Genomic DNA, 22,782 nt, shown 5'->3' with positions numbered 1-22,782 from the left:
TTTTTCTGTTTCATAATGTTATCATAATTTTTATTTTCGAGGCTCAAATTGTCCCAGTTTGTTCCCTTAAAGCCGGCCCTACTACATTGTTCTTTGAGCACTTCCTTGCTTTCTCCCCTCAAATGTTTCAAGTCCACCTTGATTTTCTATGCCCAGGTCCTAGAACCAGCTATTTCTCCATGAATCTTGGTTTCTTTTAGTGGAGAATGGTATGTAGGAACTGTGATCCAGCTGCTGGCTCTTAGAGGTGCTGTTATACACAGTGAAAACCAAGCCTTCCTTTCAGAGTTTCTTAAACTCAAAAGTTGAGTCCTTAAGTGGAACCACTCTGCTGACCTCCACTGCCGACCTCCAGAGTGGTGTTGATTTAATGTGGCTGCCAGGCTGAGTTCCTTTGCCACCAAAAGAGGTGAGCATTGGGCAGACCCAGGAGCAAACCAAAATGCTACACTTCTAGCTACCATGGCAGTGATCCCAACCTTCCAGTCTCTGAAGGATATTGGGGATCTAAGAAGGTTAGGAAAGCAACTCAGATGAGAAGGGATTTATGGGGAAAAGAGATTATAGGCTCTTAATACATTTATCTTCTTAGTTACATTTTGGACAGAGGCAGAGGAACAGAGGAACTGGCCAAAAGCCATGGCCCAAAATGTTTGTAGGGTGGGGATATCAGAGAGGAGGAGGGTTTGTGAAGGCTGCTACCTGAGCCATAACTGGGAACGATTAAGAGCAAGTTTAAGGGAGATGGCTTACAAAGCTGTGTGTCACTGACTTATGGCGTTGTCCTCTTGGGGAACTGTGGAATTGCTCAGAGTGGAATCACCGAAAACTGGCTTATCTTGTTTCAGCCTTTTGTGTCTTGACATTTCCAGGAAAATAACAATGCCCAGTTGAGTGCAAAGTGGGGATGGTATTAGGGGGCGGTTAGCAGCCTGGGCTTGGACCCAGGAAGACCTGGATTTTAATCTCTATTCTTCTTGTGACTTTGGACAAAGTTTCCCAATCTTTGTAAATGTCAGTTTCCTCATTTACAAAATGGGAATAATAATAGTGGCCCTCAGAGGGTTTTTGTGAGGGTTAAATGAAGTACTATCTATAAATCCCTTAATATGGAATCTGGTATATAGTAAGTGCTCAATAAATGATGGATGCTATTCTTATTACTAAACCAGAAGCATGCATGGAATGAGCTCTTTTGGTGTATTTGTTTCTTTGTTGTCATTTTGGGGGCAGGGGAAGAAATCAATATAAGGCCAGAGAGGAAAGATGACAAAAAAGAATTCCCTAAGGGGCAAAAGAATACACACTGAACACAAGGACGTAGTCTTCCCTGGACAAGTATTGTATGGCAAATAGGTTTTTATATTTTATGTGCTGTAGCTCTTTAACTCCAGAGAATTAATATTTGGACCTTTGCAGACAATTTTATGTTGCCAAAGAACTCATCAATCATAGCTCAGCTTCTGGTGAGGTGTAGAAGGGTGTGAAAGAGCTCCCCTCTGGCTCAAACAGTAAGAAATCACTAGATAAACCAAAGAAAATCATGATTTTCTTTAAAACCATAAATTATCTGTGAGCATGAAATCTAAAACAATCTAAACTCCCGAGGAATGAGTTCTTCCTAGGTGAACAAGAGATCCAGGATGCTTCATGCTTGGAGATAGCTATTGAAGTTGGGAGCAGGGCAGGTGAAGGAAGGGACACACCAGAGAAGAAGGAGAAGGCAGCCAAAGTTTTGGCTCTGTGGGCTGGCCTGTTGGACTTAAATCTAGAGGAGATCCTAAAGCAAAGACAATCCTCTTCACCTAGTATTTCCTTAAGTGGGATTTTGCTAGCAAGCTGAAATGAAGCTACAAATCAGAAAATCTTGGGATGTTGTAGCCTTGAAGCTTCAAAAAACTTGTCATCTCAAAGTCTCATAGGCTTACAGTTTTCCAGTTTTGTAGTCGTGAAAGTGCAGACAGTTGCAGGGAGGAGGAGATAAAAATCAAAGAGAGATTTGCTTAGGTTTCTGGTGTTTGAATTTCAAGGCCCTTCTAGTGAGATTTATAGCCTCAGTCCTGCCCCAAACCAGATTAACTCTTTATTGGGTCAAACTGATCCATTTCTGATCACTTCTACCTACCAAATAGAGGAAAAGACATTTCCAAGCAAAGGAAATGATAAATTTCCTGTTATGAAGAAGCAAGAGAATATGACTTATAGTCAAGAGAACAGTCAGTCAAAAGAAATAGACCATGAATGGCCAAATATTGAAATTTTCAGATAATGACTTTTAAATAACTTTAAAATAAATATATTAAAGGACACATGGGCAAAGATGAATATAATCGATAAAGATATGAGGAATTTCAGGAGATATTTGGAAAGTATTAAAAAGAACCAAATGGAAATCCTAGAACTGAAAAATACATTATCTGAAATAAGACAGAAATTCACTGGAGGGAATTAACAGCGTATTGGTCACAATATGAGAAAGGATCAGAGAACTTAAAGACGGGTTTGTAGAAATCAACCAAACTAAAGCACAGAGAAAAGCAATGGAAAGTATTTAGCAATCTAAATTCTTTGTGCTACCCTAGCCAGACACTGTATTTTGAGCTGGATCGGCAGGGCTATCTCAGTGTGCATTTTTGGTGAGGACCCTGACAACTTTGGGGAGGAAAGATTTTCTACAGCAAAGTGATAGATGCTATTCTTGTTAGACAACCACATTTTTAACTGAGTGGACAGGCCATTTGGTACAGGGGGTGGAGAGGAGCTTTAAAAACAGTTTGACTAAACAGGAATAAGTTTAAATTGATAATTTAATATAGTCATTCATTCAGCTAACAATTACTGTAATTGAGTACTGACAATGCACATAAAGGTGTGAGCAAGGCAGACAATGTCCTTGGTCTAGCAGAACTGCATCATGAGGCAAACAATTCAATAAACAATCATTATAAAGGGTAAGTTTGATCTGGGTTCATTGCAGCCCTCATTGCAGCCATTTGATAGGTGAGGACACTGAGGCATAGAGGGGTTAAGTAACTTTCCCGCTGTCATACAGCTCATAAGTGGCAGGGCTGAGATGCACATTCAGAACCAGGCCCAAGAGCCTGATCTCCTGTCCTCCCCACTAAACCACCTCTCCGTGTGACAGGCACTTGAGGTCCTCACTCTGAGTGCCTGTCTGAGGGCCCAGCAGGCCATGGCACGAGGACCCAGACCATGTGGAAGATGCGAGCTTCCTTCCAGCGCCTGGCCTGGGACGTGGGACAGGTGGCTCTTCCATCGCTGTCTGGGCTGCTGGGCCTGGTGGTGTTAGGGTTCTGGGCAGTGATGAGCCCTGGAGCAGCGGGTCAGAGCCTGAGCTGTCACCTATGATTCTTGTGCCAAAATAATCAGTGTCTCAGATCCAAGCAAGACTCAAGGAAAGTACCAACATTTGTTGCCATTTATTGAGCATTTTTATGTACCAGGCTCTGTGCTAAGGGCTTTACACACAATATCTCATTTAATCCTCAAAACAAACAAGAAAAACACATGGTGGTAGGTATTACTATTATTCTCATTTTGCAGGTGAAAAACCTTGGCTCGGGGCCGCACAGCTGGTCACACAGCTGGTAGGTGCTGCACTGAGATTGGACCAGGCTGGCTTTGCCACCACCGTGAGACCTGCCTCCTGAGTCCTCTTGAAAGGAGGAACAGAAATGCAAATGTCTCCTCATCTGAAGGTTTTCTCAAGTCCTTTTCTCTTTCTAAGAGGAAAGATGAAAGAAAAACGAAACCTGATCACTTCTTGGAAGTGTGTGTTGTATCTCTTCCCTGCCTTTCCTTCCCAATGCTGGCTATAACGACACTCCTGTCTGAATGCGAGGGGTGTTCATGTTTGTTGGGAACCTTCCAGCTCTCTCACTGGTTTAGAAATTAAGGAAGATTTCCTTTCCACGCTGTAGAAGCGGAGTCCATCCAGCTGTCTGCCCCCTTTGGGCCTGTAGCAGTGGAAAGGGGTGGAAGGTAAATCCAGGATTTGAGGGCCCGGGGCACAGTCCAGCGTCACGGACAGATCCCCCTACACACACACACACACACACACACACACACACACACACACACGCACGCACGCACACACGCCTTCTCCTCCTGCAGCAACACGTTGTTAGGGAATCTGAGCACATCTTTCAAGCTCTGCCTGCTCTGGCCTTTGAGATTCAGGACCACCTGCTAGGTTGGCCAGCGGTACTTCCTTGGCAGGGACACTCTGTTATGTTCAGTGTTCTGCCCTGGACAGAGAGGTGTGTCAGTCTGTCCCTGCGCCCAGGACTGCAGCTCCCCAAGCAGAGGCAGGCGTGGAAGGGAATTGAAGGAGTCCCTCGACGTGGGGAGGGAGTGGGGCTCCCTCCTCTTGCTCTTTGCCTAATATTCCTTCTTCTTCCAAGCACAGTTCCAAGAAGTGGCCTCTTTGTCTCTGGTTGGTTGGAAGTTGTTCCCCATCTTGAGGCCAACTCTGCCCTCCCCTTCAGAGTGAGAAGGAGCCCCATTAAGAGGAGCGGAGATGTTGCATGTGTTTGGAATCCTGGCTGCTTCTGCAGGACAGTCCCTGGGACTGCAGGAACAAGTGGTCCAGCGTTTCACGTGGCCAGGGACCCGCACCTGGGTGAGGACGGGGACACTGAGCCCTCCGGAGGCTGCATGAGACCCTGGAGCTGGCCAAAGCCTGACTGGACTTGCCAAGGAGGCCTGAATGGGGTCACGTGGGCACTGCCTCCCCTTGGGTTTAGGGAGGGGCCCAGGGGCACGGCTGTCTGCTTCCGGCTTCCATATGGAGGGAAGAAACTGGAAACAGCCTGGCAGCATCTGCTGCTGGTTCTGACTTGGGGTCCCCAGCAGGAGGTTTGCTGAGGGAGCTGGAATTTAACACCTTGTGGGCTGGGAAGCTGCCAGTCCCTGGGGGGCGGAGGCTGTGCAGGAAGGCTTCTTTTTTTGTCTCTCACACCCGCATATTACTTCCGCAGCCCAGCGGCAGATGGGCAGATGGGGGCGATGAGGAGTGTGAGGTGTGCAGGAAGAAGGAACGTGCTTTTCAAAAAATGAGGAGTGGGCAAAGATTCAATGTCTCTCTTCTGGGGGTGGAAAAATTCTGCCGTTTCAAAATGGAGCGCGAGAGGGCTGGATGAGGATGCCCCTAAGACAGCTGAACATACTGGCCAAGACCCCGCGTGGGTACCAGACAGATCCAAGTTCAAATCTCTGCCCTGCTATCCAGTAGCAATAGCGAACATACACTAATTTTGCGGCTAAGAGTTTTCCATGCATAATCTGATCTAAGTATCTCCAAACCACATAAAGCAGGTGCTGCTTTTATTCACATTTGACTCAGGTTTGCTGAGGTTCTGAGAGAGGAAGTAACTTGCCCAAGGCCACGCACCTAGTGTTGATATATGCAAAGCTGACTTTCACACCGAGGGCAGTCGGACCCTGAAGTCTCTATTTTTAACGACTGCTTTACAGTTAGCGCAGTGATTTGCAGTCTTCTCGCTTCCTGGGCTCTGAGCTTGGGGAAGTCACTTTATTTCTCCATCCTTAGTGTTCTTGCATGTGGGAAATGGGAAGATGAATGTTGTTCTCTTAGGATTCTTATGAGGATTAAATGAGAAAATGCTTATAAAGCTTTTAGTCCGTGCCTGGCCTGTAAGAAAAGCATCACTCATTCATCCAGTAAATATTTGCTGAGCGCCTGCTCTATGGCAGGTACCATTCTAGGTGTGCAAGCTAGAACAGTTCCACCGCTACCAAAGGGAGTCAGCAAGTAAGCTAGATAATCTCCAGCAGTGATGTGTGCTGTGAGGAAAACAAAGCAGTAATGACAGTGACTGTGGAATTGGGAGGGCCTATTTTAGTTGGGTGGTCGAGGAAGGCCTCTTTGAAGAAGTGGCAGTTGAGCTTCATTCTTAAAGGGAAGAGATGTGGAGAAAGAAGAACCTTCTAGGTTCAGGGGGCAGCAAGTTGGGCACAGAAAGAAAGTAGGCTGTGTGTCTGGAGCAGTGTGGGCAAGCAGATGAGTGGTACGCGACATCAGGCCCAGGGTAGGTCTGGACAGTCAATGAGGCAGGGTCGTGAGTGTCGCAGGAAGGTGTTTGCACCCTGAACAGCCTTTGGAGGGCTTGAATCAAGAGAGCAGTGTGATCTGATTTATCTGTTTAAAAGGTGGCGTTGCCTGCTGTGTGGACAATAGAATTTTGGGGGATAAGGGTGTATTCCAGGAGCCGAGGGAGGAGGTTGGGATTACAGAGAGAGATGATGGGGCTGGGGCCAGGCAGGAGCCCCAGGTGGAAAGCAGAGGCTGATGTTTCCTGTTGGGGGAGCCGGGCAGCAGCCCTGGAGATCTGAGTGAAGAGACAAATTGGACCGACTAGCAGTAATTTTCACAAAAGGAACAAGCCTCAGATCTTACCGCTTGTCAAAAGTAGAGTTTGGGCTCTTTTCCTAATACTGTAGAAATATTACTACTGACACTGGGCACGGTGGCTCATTCCTGTAATCCCAGCGCTTTGGGAGGCTGAGGTGGGAAGATCACTTGAGGCCAGGAGTTCAAGACCAGCCTGGCCAACATAGCAAGACTCTGTCTCTACAAAAAATAAAAAAAATAGCCTGGTGTGGTGGCACATTCCTATAGTTCCAGCACTTTGGGAGGCTGACGCGGGAGGATTGCCCAGGAGTTCAGGGCTGCAGTGAGCCTTGAACTTCAGAAGTGTTGCACCACTGCACTCCAGCCTGGGTGACAGAGCAAGACCTTAAAGAAAGGTAGAAAGAAAGAAGACAGAAAGAGAGAGAGAGAAAGAAAGAGAGAGAGAGGAAAAAAGGAAGGGAAAGAAAGAAAAGAAAAGAAAAAGAAAGAAAGAAAGAAAGAAAGAAAGAAAGAAAGAAAGAAAGAAAGAAAGAAAGATAGATTATTACTGTCATTTGCCATGAAACAATATTTGGCGAGGTGTGGTTATTGATCATAACAGCATATCCAGAATTTATGATGTCAATCTGGATTTTTGTATAGAACTTGGGTAGATAAATTTTGTCTGAAAATGGCTAGATAGTAAACATTTTCATTTTTGCAAGCCCTAGTGTCTCTTGCCACAACCACTCAACTCTGCCATGATAGTGCAAAAGCAGCCATAGACAATATGTAAATAAATGGGTGTGGTTTTGTTCCAATAAAACTTTATTTATGAAAACAGTCAGTGGGCTGAATTTGGCCCATGGATCATAGTTTGCCAACCCCAGTTAGAGAGTATCATTTATTTCATGACCCAAATAATTTTTTCTTAAAACCACTTTAAGACATTTTCTTCAAACTCTTCGGTGCAAAAATATGGTGCATCTTCCATGCCTGTGCTTATCTTAACACTAGAAAGTATGATACAGTTTCAAGACTACTCAGCCCAGTGGTTTTCAAACCTTAGGGATTCCTTGGCTGTAACTGAACCAGACCAGGTGAGGGTTGGGGCGGAGGGTTTTGGCTCCTGCTTCTGCTTCAACCAGGAGGCCTTCTTTGATCCCTGTTTTTTTTGTTGCTTCAACCAGGAGGCCTTCTTTGATCCCTGTTTTTTTTGTTGGTGGTCTTGATAAGAGTTTGTTTGAATAAAAGGAGTTAGGGGCAAGAAAAAGAAGGAAAACCATCAATCCAGTCCAACTGGTTGGAAATAATCTCTCCCTTCCAATGTCATACATTAAAGATGCATTTATTACATAATTGATTGCTCACAGAGTAAATTAACATTGATTTTCTGATTGGCTGTGGGTGCGGGGGGAGTAGAGCTGAGGGGAGGGTCTACTTGCTGAGCCTTATAAGGTGGGGGCAGCAGGCTGGCAATTGGAGGCCTGGAGAGTGGCTTGAACTTTACATAGGGACCCAGTTAGGCTCGAGTCTCTGCTCTGTCACTTAGTAGCTAGACAAGTTATTTATTTTAACTTTCTGATTATAATCTGTTTTCCCAGCTGGAAAATTGGGATGATACCACTTCCCTTCCCAAGCTGTTGGGTGGATTAAATGAATTACTTTATGCAAATTGCCTAGCACATTGCCAACTGCTTGAGAAATATCAATTTCCTTCTTCCTTTCCTTTATTCATTCTATTTTCAGAAGTGTGGACCTTCTCCCGCCTCTTTCCTGTTGACCTCAATTTTTGCATCCCAGTCTTTTCTTTTCTTCTTAGGATGTGGCCAGGTTCTGCGAGCCCCAAAGGGTCAGATTTTGTTGGAGAGCTACCCACTAAATGCTCACTGTGAATGGACCATTCATGCCAAACCTGGGTTTATCATCCAATTAAGGTAAGGGGCTAGGGCTGCATTAAGGAGTCTGAGTTTGTAGGAAGCAGCAATGGGGTGGAGGGCCCTGGATCCCATGACCACAGGCCAACCATCAGCTCTTTATTCTTAAAAGCAGAAAATGTATATTGGAGCTATTCTCTTTACCTCTCAGGGATTCTGTAGGATAAGGCCTGGCTAAAACTATAGTCAACTAAATACCTGTCATTCACTGCTCTAGAACTGTGGGGCTCAAATGGTTTTACCCAAGGATAACACCAAAATACTGAGAGCAATCTAGCCATCCACAAATCTTTAATAAGGTTTCCTACTACCCCATGCTGGGCTGGGTCCTATGGAAAGGATGTGAAGAAATAAAAGGCATCCTTTTGATACTTCACTTTGGAGGACGGACTCAAGCTCTATCCAGGAAAATATAAGAAGTGCTAGATCACCATTGTTTTTTGCAATTGAGTAGTATTCCATTGTATACATATACCATATTTTATTAATCCACTCATGGATTGATGGGCACTTGGGTTGTTCCCACATTCTTGCAATAGTGAATTGTGCTGCCATAAACATTCGAGTGCAGATGTCTTTATTATAGAATGTCTTTTGTTCCTTTGGGTAGGTGCCTAATAGTGCTATTGCTGGATCAAATGGTAGTAATAGTCGTTGGGGGTTGGGGGGTGTGGGTGGGTAAACTCACAACTAATGGATGCCGTGAGCACTGTATGGGGGAAAGTGCACACCTCCAATCCTGGCGTGGGTGAGGCAAAGTCATAACATGTAACCAAAATGTTTGTCCCCTCATAATATCCTGAAATTAAAAAAATAGTAAAATAAAAAAGAAATAAAAGTACAGGTCTCAATTTCAAGGCATTTATACTCAGATTGGAGTTTATGCTTGTCACAGCTCCTTTGATTGCTATTCTCAGAAAACAGCAAACACCCTACAACAAGTAAACCACTTCTCCCACCTATGTGGACGACAAGCCATTTCTTTTTAGGGAGCTTTGGGGTCCTTACAAATGTTTAATTTATGCCATGGTTCAGGGCGTAGACCCTGTTTTACTGTAACTGTTGATAAATGCTACAAAGGAGCCCTGCTTTATAAGAGCTGTGCATTACTGCATCCTAGTGCCTGGAGCAGTTCATGGCGCATTAGAGGTGCTTGATAAACACTTGTTGCATGAACGAATGTTGAAAGAGCTGCTTTCTGACTCCAGTGCATCTTCTCTCCCCTGGAAAACTCCTCCCTTTTTCCTCTTCAGGGAAGCAGAGAGACTCACTCACCCCTAGGATTTCTAAGGTCATTGTCCACTTAGCTCTTCCCTTTGAAACCAGTGGTGAGGGGGGAGGGGATTAAAAGCCCTGATCCTTTAGGGCACATGGTTTCAATAAGTATTTTCTGGGTGGATCAGTGGGCCCAGAGGTTGCCACAGGCCAGCTGACTCCTTGAATGGCTCTCTGTCCTCCAAGAGGGGCAACACAGGACCCTGAATTAAAAGGACCCAACAAAACAGATCCCCTTCCCAATCCTCCTCTTCAAAGCTGGCACTTGGTAGCTGGTGTCCCCAGGACCTGAGGACCTGGGAGTGAGTCTCATTAGCTGGGCTTTCTTAGAGGAAGGCCGGCTCCAGGGGCAAGTGAGGGGCTACACTCTTGTGCCTAATGGGCTCATGGCGGGGTCTGCCAGGAATGAGAAAGGCGGGTGTTAAGTGCTGCATGTGAACATTTCAGCAGCTACAGGACCAAGACAAATGGTCCCCTCAGGGCCTCTGAAGAGCTTCTCGAAGCTCCAGGACACGAAAGGAAATCCCAAAATACCAACACAGTGGTGGACTGAGAAGCATATTAGCTGCCAGGAAAGGGCCCTAAGGAGGTGTGGAAATATGGCGAATTTCTTTCCATCTAGTTAAACCTGGATCTCCTGGCCGGGGACAGTAATAATAATAGTAACAATGGAAACACTAGGACGCAGATGCACCATGTTCAGCCCAGAAGCTCAACAATCATCCCTGACATCCCCTCTGTGTCACCTACCAACGCCAGGCCACCACAAAATCCATTTCCTTACCTGTAAAATAATCTCGCGTCTATCCATGTCTCTCTGTCCCCACTGCTGCCATTCTATGAATACTTCAAACCATCACCATCCTCCCTGGGGATTCTGTTGTGGCTTCCTCACCGGCTTCCCTGCATTTGCTCCTGCCAGCTCTGCCGTCCTCTCTCCACAGAGTGGCTAGAGTGAGCCTTTGAAATCCTACATCTAATCATCATTCTCTTGTTGAAAACTGCTGGTGGCTTCTTGTTGGGCTTGGAATAAAATATGAATTCCTACCATGCAGAATTTATCACAGGCTTTCCTTGCCAGCATTGGTTCATATCACTACCCTTTTACCTTGCAGCATCCCTGGCTTTCTTTCAGTTCCTCAAACGTGCCACGCTCCTGACTGCCACAGGGCCTTTGCACGTGCAGACTCCCCTGCCCCAGGACCTTCCCATAGCTGGCTTCCTGGTACCGTCTGAGTCTCTGAATCTCTGCCTGGATCTTACATCCTGAGAGAGTTTTTCCTTGACTACGTTGTGTCAGAAACGTAACCCCCCTGCCCCAGTCCCTCTTTGTGTTCTTACCTGAGTTATTTTATTCATAGCACTGAGCACTTTCTGAAATTACCTTAGTTTTTGGTCTCCTTGCTCATCATCTGTCTTCTAAAGCAGAGCTCATCTGCACGAGGACAGGCACTGTGTCTAGCTGGTGGTTGGGGCACCGCTATGCTGCTGACACCTAGAGCAGTGTCTGGCACAGAGCCAGCCTCCAATGTGGGTGTTCCATAAGTGAACAAATGAATGAATACATGAATGCAATCACAGTTGCAGTGTCTCATTTCAGCCTCAAATACAGCTGTGGTCTCCGTTAGGTGGCGGCCTTGCCCTCAATTTTTAGGCAAAGATATCAAGGCTGAGAGAAGGAGCTGACTCCTCAAGTCCCACATGAGTGAGTGGGGCTCTGGATGCAAAGTCAGGTGTCCTCTTAGATGTTAGAGCATGTTTCACAAAGCGTGATTCACAGGACTTATACCCCCAAAAAGCCTAGCGATCAAATCTTTGTGAAACAATGATTAAACTCAGTTATTGGGTTTCTTTGTTAGTAGGACCTTTTAGAACATTTAAAATATGCTGATTGTCAGCCAGGCATGGTGGTGGCTCGTGTCTATAATTCTAGCACTCTGGGAGGCCAAGGTGGGAAGATCACTTGAGCTCAGGAGTTCAAGGTCAGCCTGAGTAATAGCGACACCCCATCTCTACTAAAAATATAAAAATCAGCCGGGCATGGTGGCACGGGCCTGTAGTCCCAGCTACTTGGGAGACTGAGGCAGGAAGATCACTTGAGCCCAGGAGTTTGAGGTTGCTGTGAGCTATGAGGACGCCACTGTATCCTAGCCTAGGTGACAAAATGAGACTCTGTTTCAAACACACACACACCCACACACACATGCACACATATATGTATACACTGATTGTTGCTATATTCCAGTGTTCTCTAATCCTGGCCATGTATGGCTTTTACTCTAGGTAGTAGAAATATCCCTAGTCCCAACTTTTCAGGCAGCAGTCCTGGACTTTTCTATTTCTATTTCTCTAAAGCGTGGAGGAGAAGATACAGATGTACATCTTGTGAACTTGACACTCAGGCAATCCCCTTGGGAATCTTTGAAAAATGGCCTCTCTTGCCCTGGGATGGGGCTGCTTCTTTTCTTGTCTCTGCAAATTGGGGGCTTAGTATTGTCTTCTGCTTTTCCGATCTGATGTATCTTGATGTTTTCAAACCTGAGACCCCTTTTAGATAAGCACAGATATATCATGTCTCCTTAACTCCCAAAATTCTGATTCGGTGCTACTTTTTGGACTCTTTGCGGTGTTATTCTGTTAGCCAGAGGGCAGTTACCTTCTGCTCCTTCCATCAAACAGCAGAGCGTGCAGAGCTTTGTTTCCTTTGCTTAGTCTTGCAAAACAACATGAGCTTTTTCTATTCTCCAACTGTAAAATTACAATGTCATATCCATTCCGTCATCTAGCCAACAATATTTGTTTAGCGTCTCTGTGTGCCAGGCACTGTGCTGGGTGCTGTGAAAACAATGGTGGAACAAGACAGATGCTCCTTCCTGCCCTTAAGGAACTTCCGGGCTAGTGAAGCAGACAGGCAATAAATACATAAATAAATTAACAAATAAATAAATAAATAAAGGCAGTCAGTATAAGAAATTAAAATTTGTGCCTACATTATTAGGAAAATAAGGGATCTCCTTTAGAAAAAGTGGTGAGGAAAGACTCTTTGAAGAGGGGCTATTTAAGCCTAGGCCATGCAGGCTGGGAGGAAAAGTGCCCCTGGAAGAGGGACAGAACATGCAAAGGTCATCTACATGGAGCAGGGCACCTCATTCCCCCTGGGCATACACATGTGTGCACATACGTGCGAACGGTATGCATGTACCACTCCTCTATTCCTCTGTGAAATGAGCTCATCTGACCTCCAGTGCTCTAGGACCATTTTCCCATCGGAACAGGCCGATGGTACCATCCGTTCCCAAGACCTGTTCATCACCTGGCCTTGAACATGCCCAGGGCATGTTTCCTTCTGTCCCCTCTCTACCTGCAGGTTTGTCATGTTGAGCCTGGAGTTTGACTACATGTGCCAGTATGACTACGTGGAAGTGCGTGACGGGGACAACAGTGATGGCCAGATTATCAAGCGTGTCTGCGGCAACGAGCGGCCAGCTCCCATCCAGAGCACCGGCTCCGCACTCCATGTCCTCTTCCATTCCGATGGCTCCAAGAATTTCGATGGCTTCCACGCCATCTTTGAGGAGATCACAGGTAAAGACCACAGAGACAGATGTAGCACTTTACAGCTTGCTCCGGACAGATAGCCCCTTTCTGTGCCCCTCCCTCCTCCCTGCGCAGCCGTGTTAAAACCTAGCATGTCGGGTCCTTGGAAGAAACCTACACACCGAGGAAAAAGGGAAAAATGGCAAGGTAGATCTCAGGAAAGCTCACCCACAACCACAACCTAGAATCATTATCTCTCTTATACAGATAAGTTGGTTGGAGCACAGAGAGGCTGGAGAATCTGTCCCAGGTCACACAGAACCAGAAATTGGTACCCAAGCAGCTTGGCTGTAGAGCTCCCATGAGGGGCCCTCTCATAGTTAAGAGTATTGGCTTTCGAGCCCTGGCAGGTCAAATCAAGCTGTGTGACCTTGGGTAAGTTCTTTTACCTCTGTGGGCCTCAGTCTCCTAATCAGTGATAAGGGAATAGCAACATGGCCTGCCCCATTAAGGAGGCTCTGGAAGACAGAACAAATGAAGTGCTTAGCATAGTCTAGTACACAGTAAGCACTCAATAGCTGCCCAACCCCAGGCGTACCCTTCCCCTCCATTTGCCATCTGTATTACCACAGATATTAAAATCTTAAACTACAATGGCAAGTGTCGTTTACCTGATGAGTAACTCTAAGCCTGACTTTATCTCCTTCTCTAGTCTTATAGGGAAGTAGGATTTGACCAAAATGACCAAAATGCTAAATCCTAAGGAATGACCCCACTCTCATTGTTCTGAGTTTGGATCACATCAGGTTTTACAAAATAAACTCTGGTTTAAGTTCAATTTTTTAGAATACTATATTTAAAAAAAATAATGGCATTCTGATCATTAAGGCTTCCTTATGTATAAGGTATGATAGGAAAGTCTCAGGAAAGGAGTGGGTGGCTGTATGATCAATTTCTTCAGTCCCATTCATTCAGCAAGACGGGCAGACCCTGGCCACCATCTGCCCCTCCCGTAGGACGTTGCCCACAGGAGCTCTCAGCACCCCGACAGTCTGTGTGCCTGCCCTGCCCATGCCATGCCCTGTGGGGGTGGCCTGGGTGATCAGCCTATGGCTGAATCCTCGTCTCAGGGCTTAGGCTGAGCAGGGTCCCACAGGAGCTGCATCTGTGGGGACTTAGGGCAGTCAGCAAGAGCCGGCTGTCAGGGAAGCCAGCCGGGGACAGAGACAACTGGCCAGCTTGTGACTCTGGGAATGAGGGAGGGTCAGGAGAGACTCTTCCTCTGAAATGGATTCCTCAACCTCCCCTGTAGAAGTTTGGGAAAACTGGCCTGAGTTTTGGCAATGCAGTCAGAAGGCACCGCTTCTCACTCCTCAGACACCCTTGCCTGTCTGCTTGTACTCAAGTTATTTCCTCTGGCTAAAGTCACCTGTTTCAAACCTGTACATCAATACCCAGCCTTCAGGGCACATATCACATTCTTCCTCCTCTGCTAAATCTTTTCTCTTGCTCCCATGAGCTGTGACTTTGCCTTTTTTTGAACATCTTGTAGCGCTTTCTCTTCTTTCTTCATAAAGCACTAACTGTATTACACTTCAGGTTATAATCCTTGTATACTTTTCTTCAAACACCTTAAATATGGTAAGTAGGATGTCCTGTTCATCTTTGTATTTTCTCTAGCACCTTCCACAGAGCAAGCACTCAAATACAGATTTGTTGAACTGAGCCAAGTGTTATGTTCCTTCCTTCCTTCCTCCCTCCCTTCTTCCCTCCCTCCCTCCCTCCCTTCCTTCCTTCCTTTCATTTTGTAGAGACAGGGTCTTGCTATGTTGCCCAGGCTGGTCTTGAACTCTTGCCCTCAAGCAGTCCTCCCACCTCAGCCTCCCAAAGTGCTGGGATTATAGGCGAAAATGTCACATGATATCAGCAACATTTGACAATTAATGAACATTTGTTTTAGGCATCCTCAAATAATAGTACCATGAATTCAGTAAAAGTAATAAACACATTACAAGAAGACTTTGATAGATAAGTGAAAGACTTTGGCCAAGATGCCAGGCTTGAAGACATCAACTCGTTGCACAGGGCCTGAGGAATGCCTTTTCTCTTGCAGCGTGCTCCTCCTCCCCTTGTTTCCACGATGGCACTTGCCTCCTTGACAAAACTGGATCTTACAGGTGTGCCTGCCTGGCAGGATACACCGGGCCGCACTGTGAGAATCGTGAGTATGCCTCCCAGGGGGAGTTAAGGTGTCATACGGGGCTGGAGTGGAGAGGGCTTCGGGGGCTTGCAGGGCCTATTGCTTCTTGGCATCTAGGATGGTCTATCCAAGATGGCACGTAGTGTGGACACCCCCACTGAGTGGTTCCAAGAAGGGTAGGGCTGCTGCTGAGTCAGGTTGTTTGGAACTACCCAGGTTTACCCATTGACATTTCTATTAATAGCCCTCACCTGCTGCAAATACCTCTCAGAAATATTCAATGGCCTTGAATAATATTCAGAGTGCAAAAACACCAAGAATAGGTCAATAATAGAAAGCCACGTGCTAAACACTCCTGTGGCTCAGAGTCTGACTCCCTGTCCATCCTAAGATCTAGATTTTAGAGTTACGCTCCGGGGTGCTGTTCATAGACTCCAGTGTGTTATTGCAGTTTAAAGCCCTGCAATGAGGGTGGGGAAAATGCAGGGTGACCATGAGCTCCAGTTTCCCAGGGACAGTCTCAGTCTATGCATTTTGTCTGGGCATAATTATTAATAGCAGCCTTCATGTTCAAAGTGTCCTGAATTGAATGACACATTACATGATCATCCTATAAATAGACAACAAGGTTAGGGGAGTCACAGACAAACCAACCAACATTTATGGAGGGAATAGTGGGTTCTCTGAAGGAGCTTATCCTGCACTGGTGAGACAATCTCTGTGCTGCTTTCGCTGGAGGTGGGACAGAATCAAGGAGTCATAGCAGAAGGAAATCCTTCCAGCCATGCGATTCCACGGCTCTCTGTCTCTAGGACGCTCTCCTTTTGCTCTAACCACTCATGTCTCCCTCCCTCAACCTCCTGCCTGAGCTTGTCCTGTCTGTCCCACTGAATCCCCTGAGTTCTCCAGTTCTTGCACACAGGAGTCAAAAGCAGAACAATAATAGCCTCCAGTTACCTAGGGTCAACCAAACTGGAAACAAGGGGAAACCAACTCAAACAGATGACCCACTCCAAAGCAGGCAGGAACTTCTAATTCATGTTCTTGAAAAAGCAGAACATGACTCTGTGATATTGTCTTCAGACTTCTGCCTGAGAAGATAAACTAGAACCTGCTGAGTCTAAGCATGTATCTGACAGGCACATCTTTTGCCCTTGGGAAGAGTACGTGCAGACCACTGCATATGGTGGCACAAGGACTGTCCAGCCTAGTTGTACAGTGCTGAGGACTGTGCCATTGGCAAAGAGGAACTTAAACACTATGACCTGAAATCATTTATCAAGGGTGCCAGGTAACAAGAACCTATGTATGACATGTGTCCTAACAGAAAGTTGAGACCCAAAACTGATGTCACTGACTCCAGCTATCAGCATGGAATGAGATGTGCAGAAGAACAAAAAGCATCAAAATTTGGGGGAGAGCAAAGGAGGACAGATAGTGTCCTAGGCAGGGCTCCCCAAAGCAGATCCTGAGATGAGGGTGTGTGTGTCAGTGAGAAGCTCATAAAGGCGTGGGGAAGCCAGCCTGGCAAGGGAGGGGGTCCAAGCAAGGGTGTGATTTCAGGCAAAATCCCAGCGTCAGCGTGAACCAGTGAGATCTGGAATACAAACTACATCTCAGAGTTTGCTTTAAGGCAAGGGAGCTGGCCTTTTATATACCTGCTGCAATATGTCATTGGCTAAGGGCCATCCTGGTGGAGTAGGAGGACATAAGCCCTGGGCATGCCTGGCTTTCTGTGCATGTGGGCAACATGATTCCAGCAGCCCCTGAGCAGTTCTGAGAGACAGTCACAGGTACAGGCCCTTGGAAGAAAACACTATAGACTGGGGAGGGGAAGGGGCCCACACAGACAGTGAAAATGGACCCGGGGGCAGAGCATCAACAGTGTCTGCCATGGTCATTTCTGACTCTATAGGGGCCTTGTCTGACAGCATTCTCTAAAGTCCACACATTTTTCCAGTTAATTTTCATTAGTGTTTCCCTGCAAACAATGCAGATGGGAGCCAAGGTTTTGATAGCGTGTCGCTGAGCGTGCCACCAAGTTCTGCTAGAAGCATCCTTGCTCTGGCTTGGCACAGCTGACTTGAGTGTGGCTATGCTAGAGGCTTAGAAAAGGATGTTCTACCTCGTGGTCCCTGCCTCGTTGGAGCCTGCTGCCTTGTGTGCAAGGCAGACCAGAGAAATGTTGCTCTCCCTTTGTTTCTAGAATTTGTGTATAGAGTGTGATTCTAGAGTCTTGACAGTGGCAAGTCCTGAGTTTTAGCCTGTAGATTCAGAGGAAGAAACAAAAAAAGGAAAGGCTTAATTTCTTGATGAACTGACTACACTTTGATAAACAAAGGTAAAGTTGGAAAGAAGTAAAACAACCAAATAAACTAAACTGCCTTTAAGAAGCTGGGTTATATCCGAGGAGAACAATACATTGATCCAAAAGTTATGACTAAAATACCCATAGGTAGCTTGTGAGTCAGAAATGGATTTCTCAGCATTGCTATTCTAGCAAGAAAAGAAAACATAATGAAAAAAGAATATAAAATAAGTCATTATGAACTGATTCATAACTTGATTCACAAACTGTCTCAGATACTTTAAAACACCAGTGTAGACGGGCAAGAGAATGCTCCTTTGCTGGTTTTCAAAATATTGTTCACAAACCATAATTCCCTTAGTGCCGTGGGTGAAGGTATTAGCGGCAGATAACTAGCCTCGATATGGGGGGAATAAATGTTTTATATTTTCTGTAAGATCCAGATTTGTTTTTGCCTCTAGGAAATTCAGCATGAGTTCCAACTAACTCAGTGGGGGATGTATCACAAAAATTGTCGGGGGCAGTTTACCTGATAATTTCTGAATAAACCTTAACCATTTTTTCCAGAGCAGCGTGTTACCTAAAAAAGCGAAAAATAGGAAAAAGATTTACTTTATTGTTTTCCTCATGAGGATACCAACAAACTAGAAAATTCTCGTTGGAGAGAATTCTGCCAAAATTAGGAAGAAACTCAAGCATCTGGGAGTCTCTAAACTCTGAAATACCCGAATTGGACTAGGCTCTTGTTTTTTTTAGGAAAACAGCTTTAGGAAAATAGCACCAAAGCTGATATTAGTGAGAATTCTGTCTTTTATTTACATAGTACCAACTCTGACAAGGGGAAACCGCTTCATAGGCGCTGCTTTACTGATCTGTCCTCTTAAAGCTGTTGGGGAAAAGCAGATGGTCCTTTTTGCAGATGCACGATTTGAAGCAGAGGGTGCAAGACCCTGGCCCCCCTCAAATTCAAAACCCAAGGCCAGGATTCCACATTTCCCACATAGTTCACAGTCTCGCAGACACAGGTCTTGCCGTGTGGCTTGGTGAGACCCCCGATGACAAGCCCTGGTTACCAGCATGTGCCGTTAGTGAGTTCTCCCAAAGGACTTCCCTTCCCCGCTGAGGCTCATCTGCATCTGCTTCCAAAGAGAGTCTTGATCGACTGTCTCTTAATAGAAGCTATTCCCTTTATTTTCTTTGTGTATGTTTATGTCTGTGCGTGGAGTGGAACAGAAACAGATTTTCTATTTAATTATGAAATATATGCTTGTCCAAAGAATTGAACAGTACAGAGGTATTTAAGATAAAAAGAGTATATTGCTTTCCCTGGCCAATCCTGATCCCCAGCAGAACCACTGTTAGAAACCTGGTGTGTATCCTTCTGGACTTGTTTCAATGGTATGCAAACCTAAGTTGTCTATATGTCATTGTAGTGGTTCTCAACTGGGGGTGGTTTGGTTCTCTAAGGCCCCCCCCAGGGGATATTTGGCAACATCTGGAAACAGTGCTGGTCGTCATAATTGTGGGGGTGAGGGAGGGGCATCTAGTGAGCAGAGACCAGGGCCACTGCTAAGCATCCTACAATGCACAGGACAGCCCCACGGCAAAGAGTTCTCCAGCCCAAATGTCAGTGCCAAGGTTGAGAAATCCTGTTTTAAACAAAAGTAGATTAAAATATATACATAATTTTTAACTTCTTTTCAGTACCCATATTATGGATTTTTTGTTTCCAAGTCAGTCCATGTTGGTAAATCTCACTTGGGAAAATGATTGCTAAGTATCTCATTGTATGATTATACATTGAATGTATAATCATATATTCATCTAAGCCCTTAAAGTCAGACTTGATATTGTTTATAATCTTTTATAAGATTATATACTATGCTACTATGCAGAGGACTGCAGTAAATATACTTACCTATATCTTTTTGTTCACACGTAGAGAGATTTTTGTAAGATAAATTCTTAGATGTTGAACTACTAGCTCCAAGGATACACATATTTAAACTTTAGAGAGCTATTGCCAAAAGGGTCACTAAGGGGTTTTGCCGATTGACAAGATGAGCTTTTCCTCATAAACACCAGTCCTTAAAATAAAAACTGGGATCCAAGTTTCATAAACTAGGGTCTATTCTTGTCAAGCTGTAAATGGCGTTGTTGTCAAAGGAATTAATTCCATCAGTCTGAGGAGAGATTTCCTGGGATTGTAGATAAAGGATGAGAAACAATCGGTGAGGTCTGGCCCCGTTCCAGTGCTTGAGAAGGCATGAGGGTCCCTGATGGGACAGTCTTCAAGGGCTGCCACCCTAGGCCTCCCTTTCCCTTGTCTCCCAAGGAGGAAGAACTTTCCCCTGTGCCAGGGTGACCTCCTCCGTCACAAGGGGAGTGGCTCCCCCTCAGCCTTGAGGCCGAGCCTAACATCCTGCCAACACCGTCAGCAGCCTCCAGCCTTCCCGGGCCACCTTGTAAGAAACTGGGGGCCCTTCTTCCCTCTGAAGTTTCCTGTTTCTTTGTATGAAACACAATGACAAAATAAGTCCTTGAGTAAATGGTCAGCATCTTGTTTTGAAAAAGTGGAGAGCGAGGGATTCATCGTCCTGCTCTAATTTCATGTGGCCTTTGTTCCTCCGGCCCAGTTGACGATGCCGGGGTTTCGCCCTGCATCCTAATGAAGGGTGATGAAACGGGCTACGTCTTGGAGCACAATGCTCACACTGCGAGCTCTGATGCGCCTTTGAACAAAACAAGCCGGCCTCCACCAATTAAAGAAAAATGGTGAATCTGGCTTCGTGTGGGTTTTGGAGTCTCAGGAGGTTTCCCACTGGCCCGTCCCAAGGCCTGGGAAGAAAAGAGGTCACGATGAGAGGCACACTTTATACTCCAGCTTCAAAGGGGCGACCCGCACTTCTCAGCAGAATAAGGGCTGGGGAACTTGGGGGTTTTCATGGAAACATTGAAGGCTGAGGCAGTGACAATGTGCTGAGACCCCCTGTGGGTAGCTGTCATCTCTCCCATCAGAGACAGAAATCATACGCTGTGGGCTTGGCAGATGATTGCAAATGGTTCTGAGGCCTTGGAGGTGAGGCATTGAAAATTGGAATTATTTACTGCCTTTTTTGCAGTTCTAAGAAGACATCTCTTATCCTTAATGCACAGAAGACAAATGCATCTTTGTCCGTTGTGAGATGGCACACTCTGGGTCAAGAGCTTGGAATCTGTGGTCAGCAAGACCTTGCTTTGAGCCTGAGTCTGCAATTTACCAGCCAGGTGGTGTTGAGCAAGTCATTTAACTCCTGTGAGCCTCAGTTTCCCCATTTATAAGGTCTAGAAAAATAATAGCAAATGCTTGTGGGGATGGAAGGAGATGACCCACACAAGGCACTGATTTGAGTAACAGGAGTTATTATTCTCCTTACTGCTTCCGGCTCCGTGTGATGGCCATTTAAAAGTAAGCAGAGAACAGGGCATTTTCTGGAGAAGAGGTTAGGGCAACAACACTAGTTTCTACAAACTAGATGATTATGACAAAGCTTTCTCAGGGCCCCAGGGTTTAAGAAAACTCTTTGAAGACTTTCTGGGCTTCCTCTGTGAACTCACCTTCCCGAATCACTGCCAGATACTAAGTATTGCTGCCACTGCACCAGCACACAGGCAAGAAAGATCTGGTTTAAAAGGATGGGTAGATGTGGCCAATGTCATGGTCATAAAGAAACCCTGGATCCCAGGAAAAGACACCTACACTGGGCATGATGGATGGAGAGGCTTTGTAGCCCAGACAGCCCAGAGAGGGGGCTGTTGGAAATGATAAATGAGGTCATGCCAGGGAGGAACTAGATTCGGACACCCCAAAGCAGGTTGCCCAGAGCATCATGCTATCTGGTTGGCCTCCCCGTTTCTCATGGGGTTTCAATAGTCACTCATTTAACAGGTAGTGTGGGCTGTAATGTCAGTGCCCTGGTGGTCATTTTGGAGACTAGTGCTTCAGAGTAACATTTTTGTATTTTGTTTGAGGGACAGGGAACAACAGAGAAGGAGCAATTTGGCTCGGGAGAGGGTGAGGGATATAGGGGTAATTCCATGGAGAGAGACCTGGGGAATCCATAGCTATTGCCCACAAGCTCTTGAGAACCCAGAGCCTGGAGGACCCCGGGAAGACCATCAGCTAGTGGGCTGCTCCCTTCTCACACATTCCCTGGGGCTCTGTCTACCTACCCTCCCTAATGTGGAAATGCATCTCTGACATCCTTCTGGGTGTGTTCAGAGGGACACCATCCCACATGGATTTAGATCCAAAAAACCAAAATCTGTCACTGAACACAGTAGAACTATGCCCTTGCATACATAGTTAATAACGGATGTGTTTGGTTTTTTGGTTTTCGTTTTTAAATTCAGGGGAAATGTTTTCCTTTCATTTGGATCCGTCTTTGTTGAGTGACCCTGTATCTCCACAGACCACAGGACATCTTGGAACTCTAGTGGGCTCCAGGGGCCCTGTGCTTCTTGGCCAAAGCATAGCTATGCCTCATGCTGGAGGACTGTCCTGGAAAGGGAACATTTTGCTAGTCGGCAGCTATTTTAGCATGGACAGCATTCCAGGCAAATAAGGAGAAGACAGGTGAGGCCACATAAACAATTCTCAGCCTAACGGCCTCCGAGAACTGGGGGTGGAGCACCCCTCAGTGTGGAAAGGGCTGCGAAGCCCTCACTTGCACTTGCCTGCTTTTGCCAAGGCCCTCTTGGCTTTTGCTGTGGCAGCTGAGGTCACCAAGGCAGGACTGAACACAGAGGCAGATTTTATTTTGGTTCTGGGTTAAGAGGTCATCCATTAGGACTGTGATGGCCTGTCTGTCCACCGAGGGAAGAGGGAGGAGGGTGCAAAGAATAGAAAAACAGTGAGAGCATGGCAGAGTTAACTTCCGATGGAAACAAACATCTCTGTCATCGTGGGCCCCGAGATGGATGCCAGCCCTTGCAAAGGCTACAGAGACCCCACTTTTCCTTAAAGGCTCCTGCCTTGTGGGGCAATCACTGCCTGTCCCTCTTCCTTCTTGAAAAGATGAAAGCTTCCTCTTTGCAAAACACAAGGCATTCTTTTTGGAATCCAGGTGCTAAAAACAACAATAGTTATTATCCTCTCTTTTCTTAACATAAG

At 45.9% G+C, this 22,782-nt stretch overlaps 1 protein-coding gene across 1 annotated transcript in view; it reads left to right on the top strand.

Moving 5' to 3' along the window:
* Positions 1-22,782, top strand: part of PAMR1 (peptidase domain containing associated with muscle regeneration 1) — a 73,340-nt gene that overhangs the window by 30,932 nt on the left and 19,626 nt on the right. Inside the window, exons 4-6 of the mRNA XM_045557814.1 lie at positions 8,196-8,310; positions 12,953-13,170; positions 15,236-15,343. Of these exons, the coding sequence (XP_045413770.1) occupies positions 8,196-8,310; positions 12,953-13,170; positions 15,236-15,343 (441 nt within the window). The remainder of the gene's footprint in view (positions 1-8,195; positions 8,311-12,952; positions 13,171-15,235; positions 15,344-22,782) is intronic.

Source organism: Lemur catta, chromosome 7, assembly GCF_020740605.2.
Source record: "Lemur catta isolate mLemCat1 chromosome 7, mLemCat1.pri, whole genome shotgun sequence".
Classification (NCBI taxonomy): domain Eukaryota; kingdom Metazoa; phylum Chordata; class Mammalia; order Primates; family Lemuridae; genus Lemur; species Lemur catta.
The sequence above is the reverse complement of the archived record's forward strand: the minus strand, read 5'-3'. Positions and strand labels throughout refer to the sequence as shown.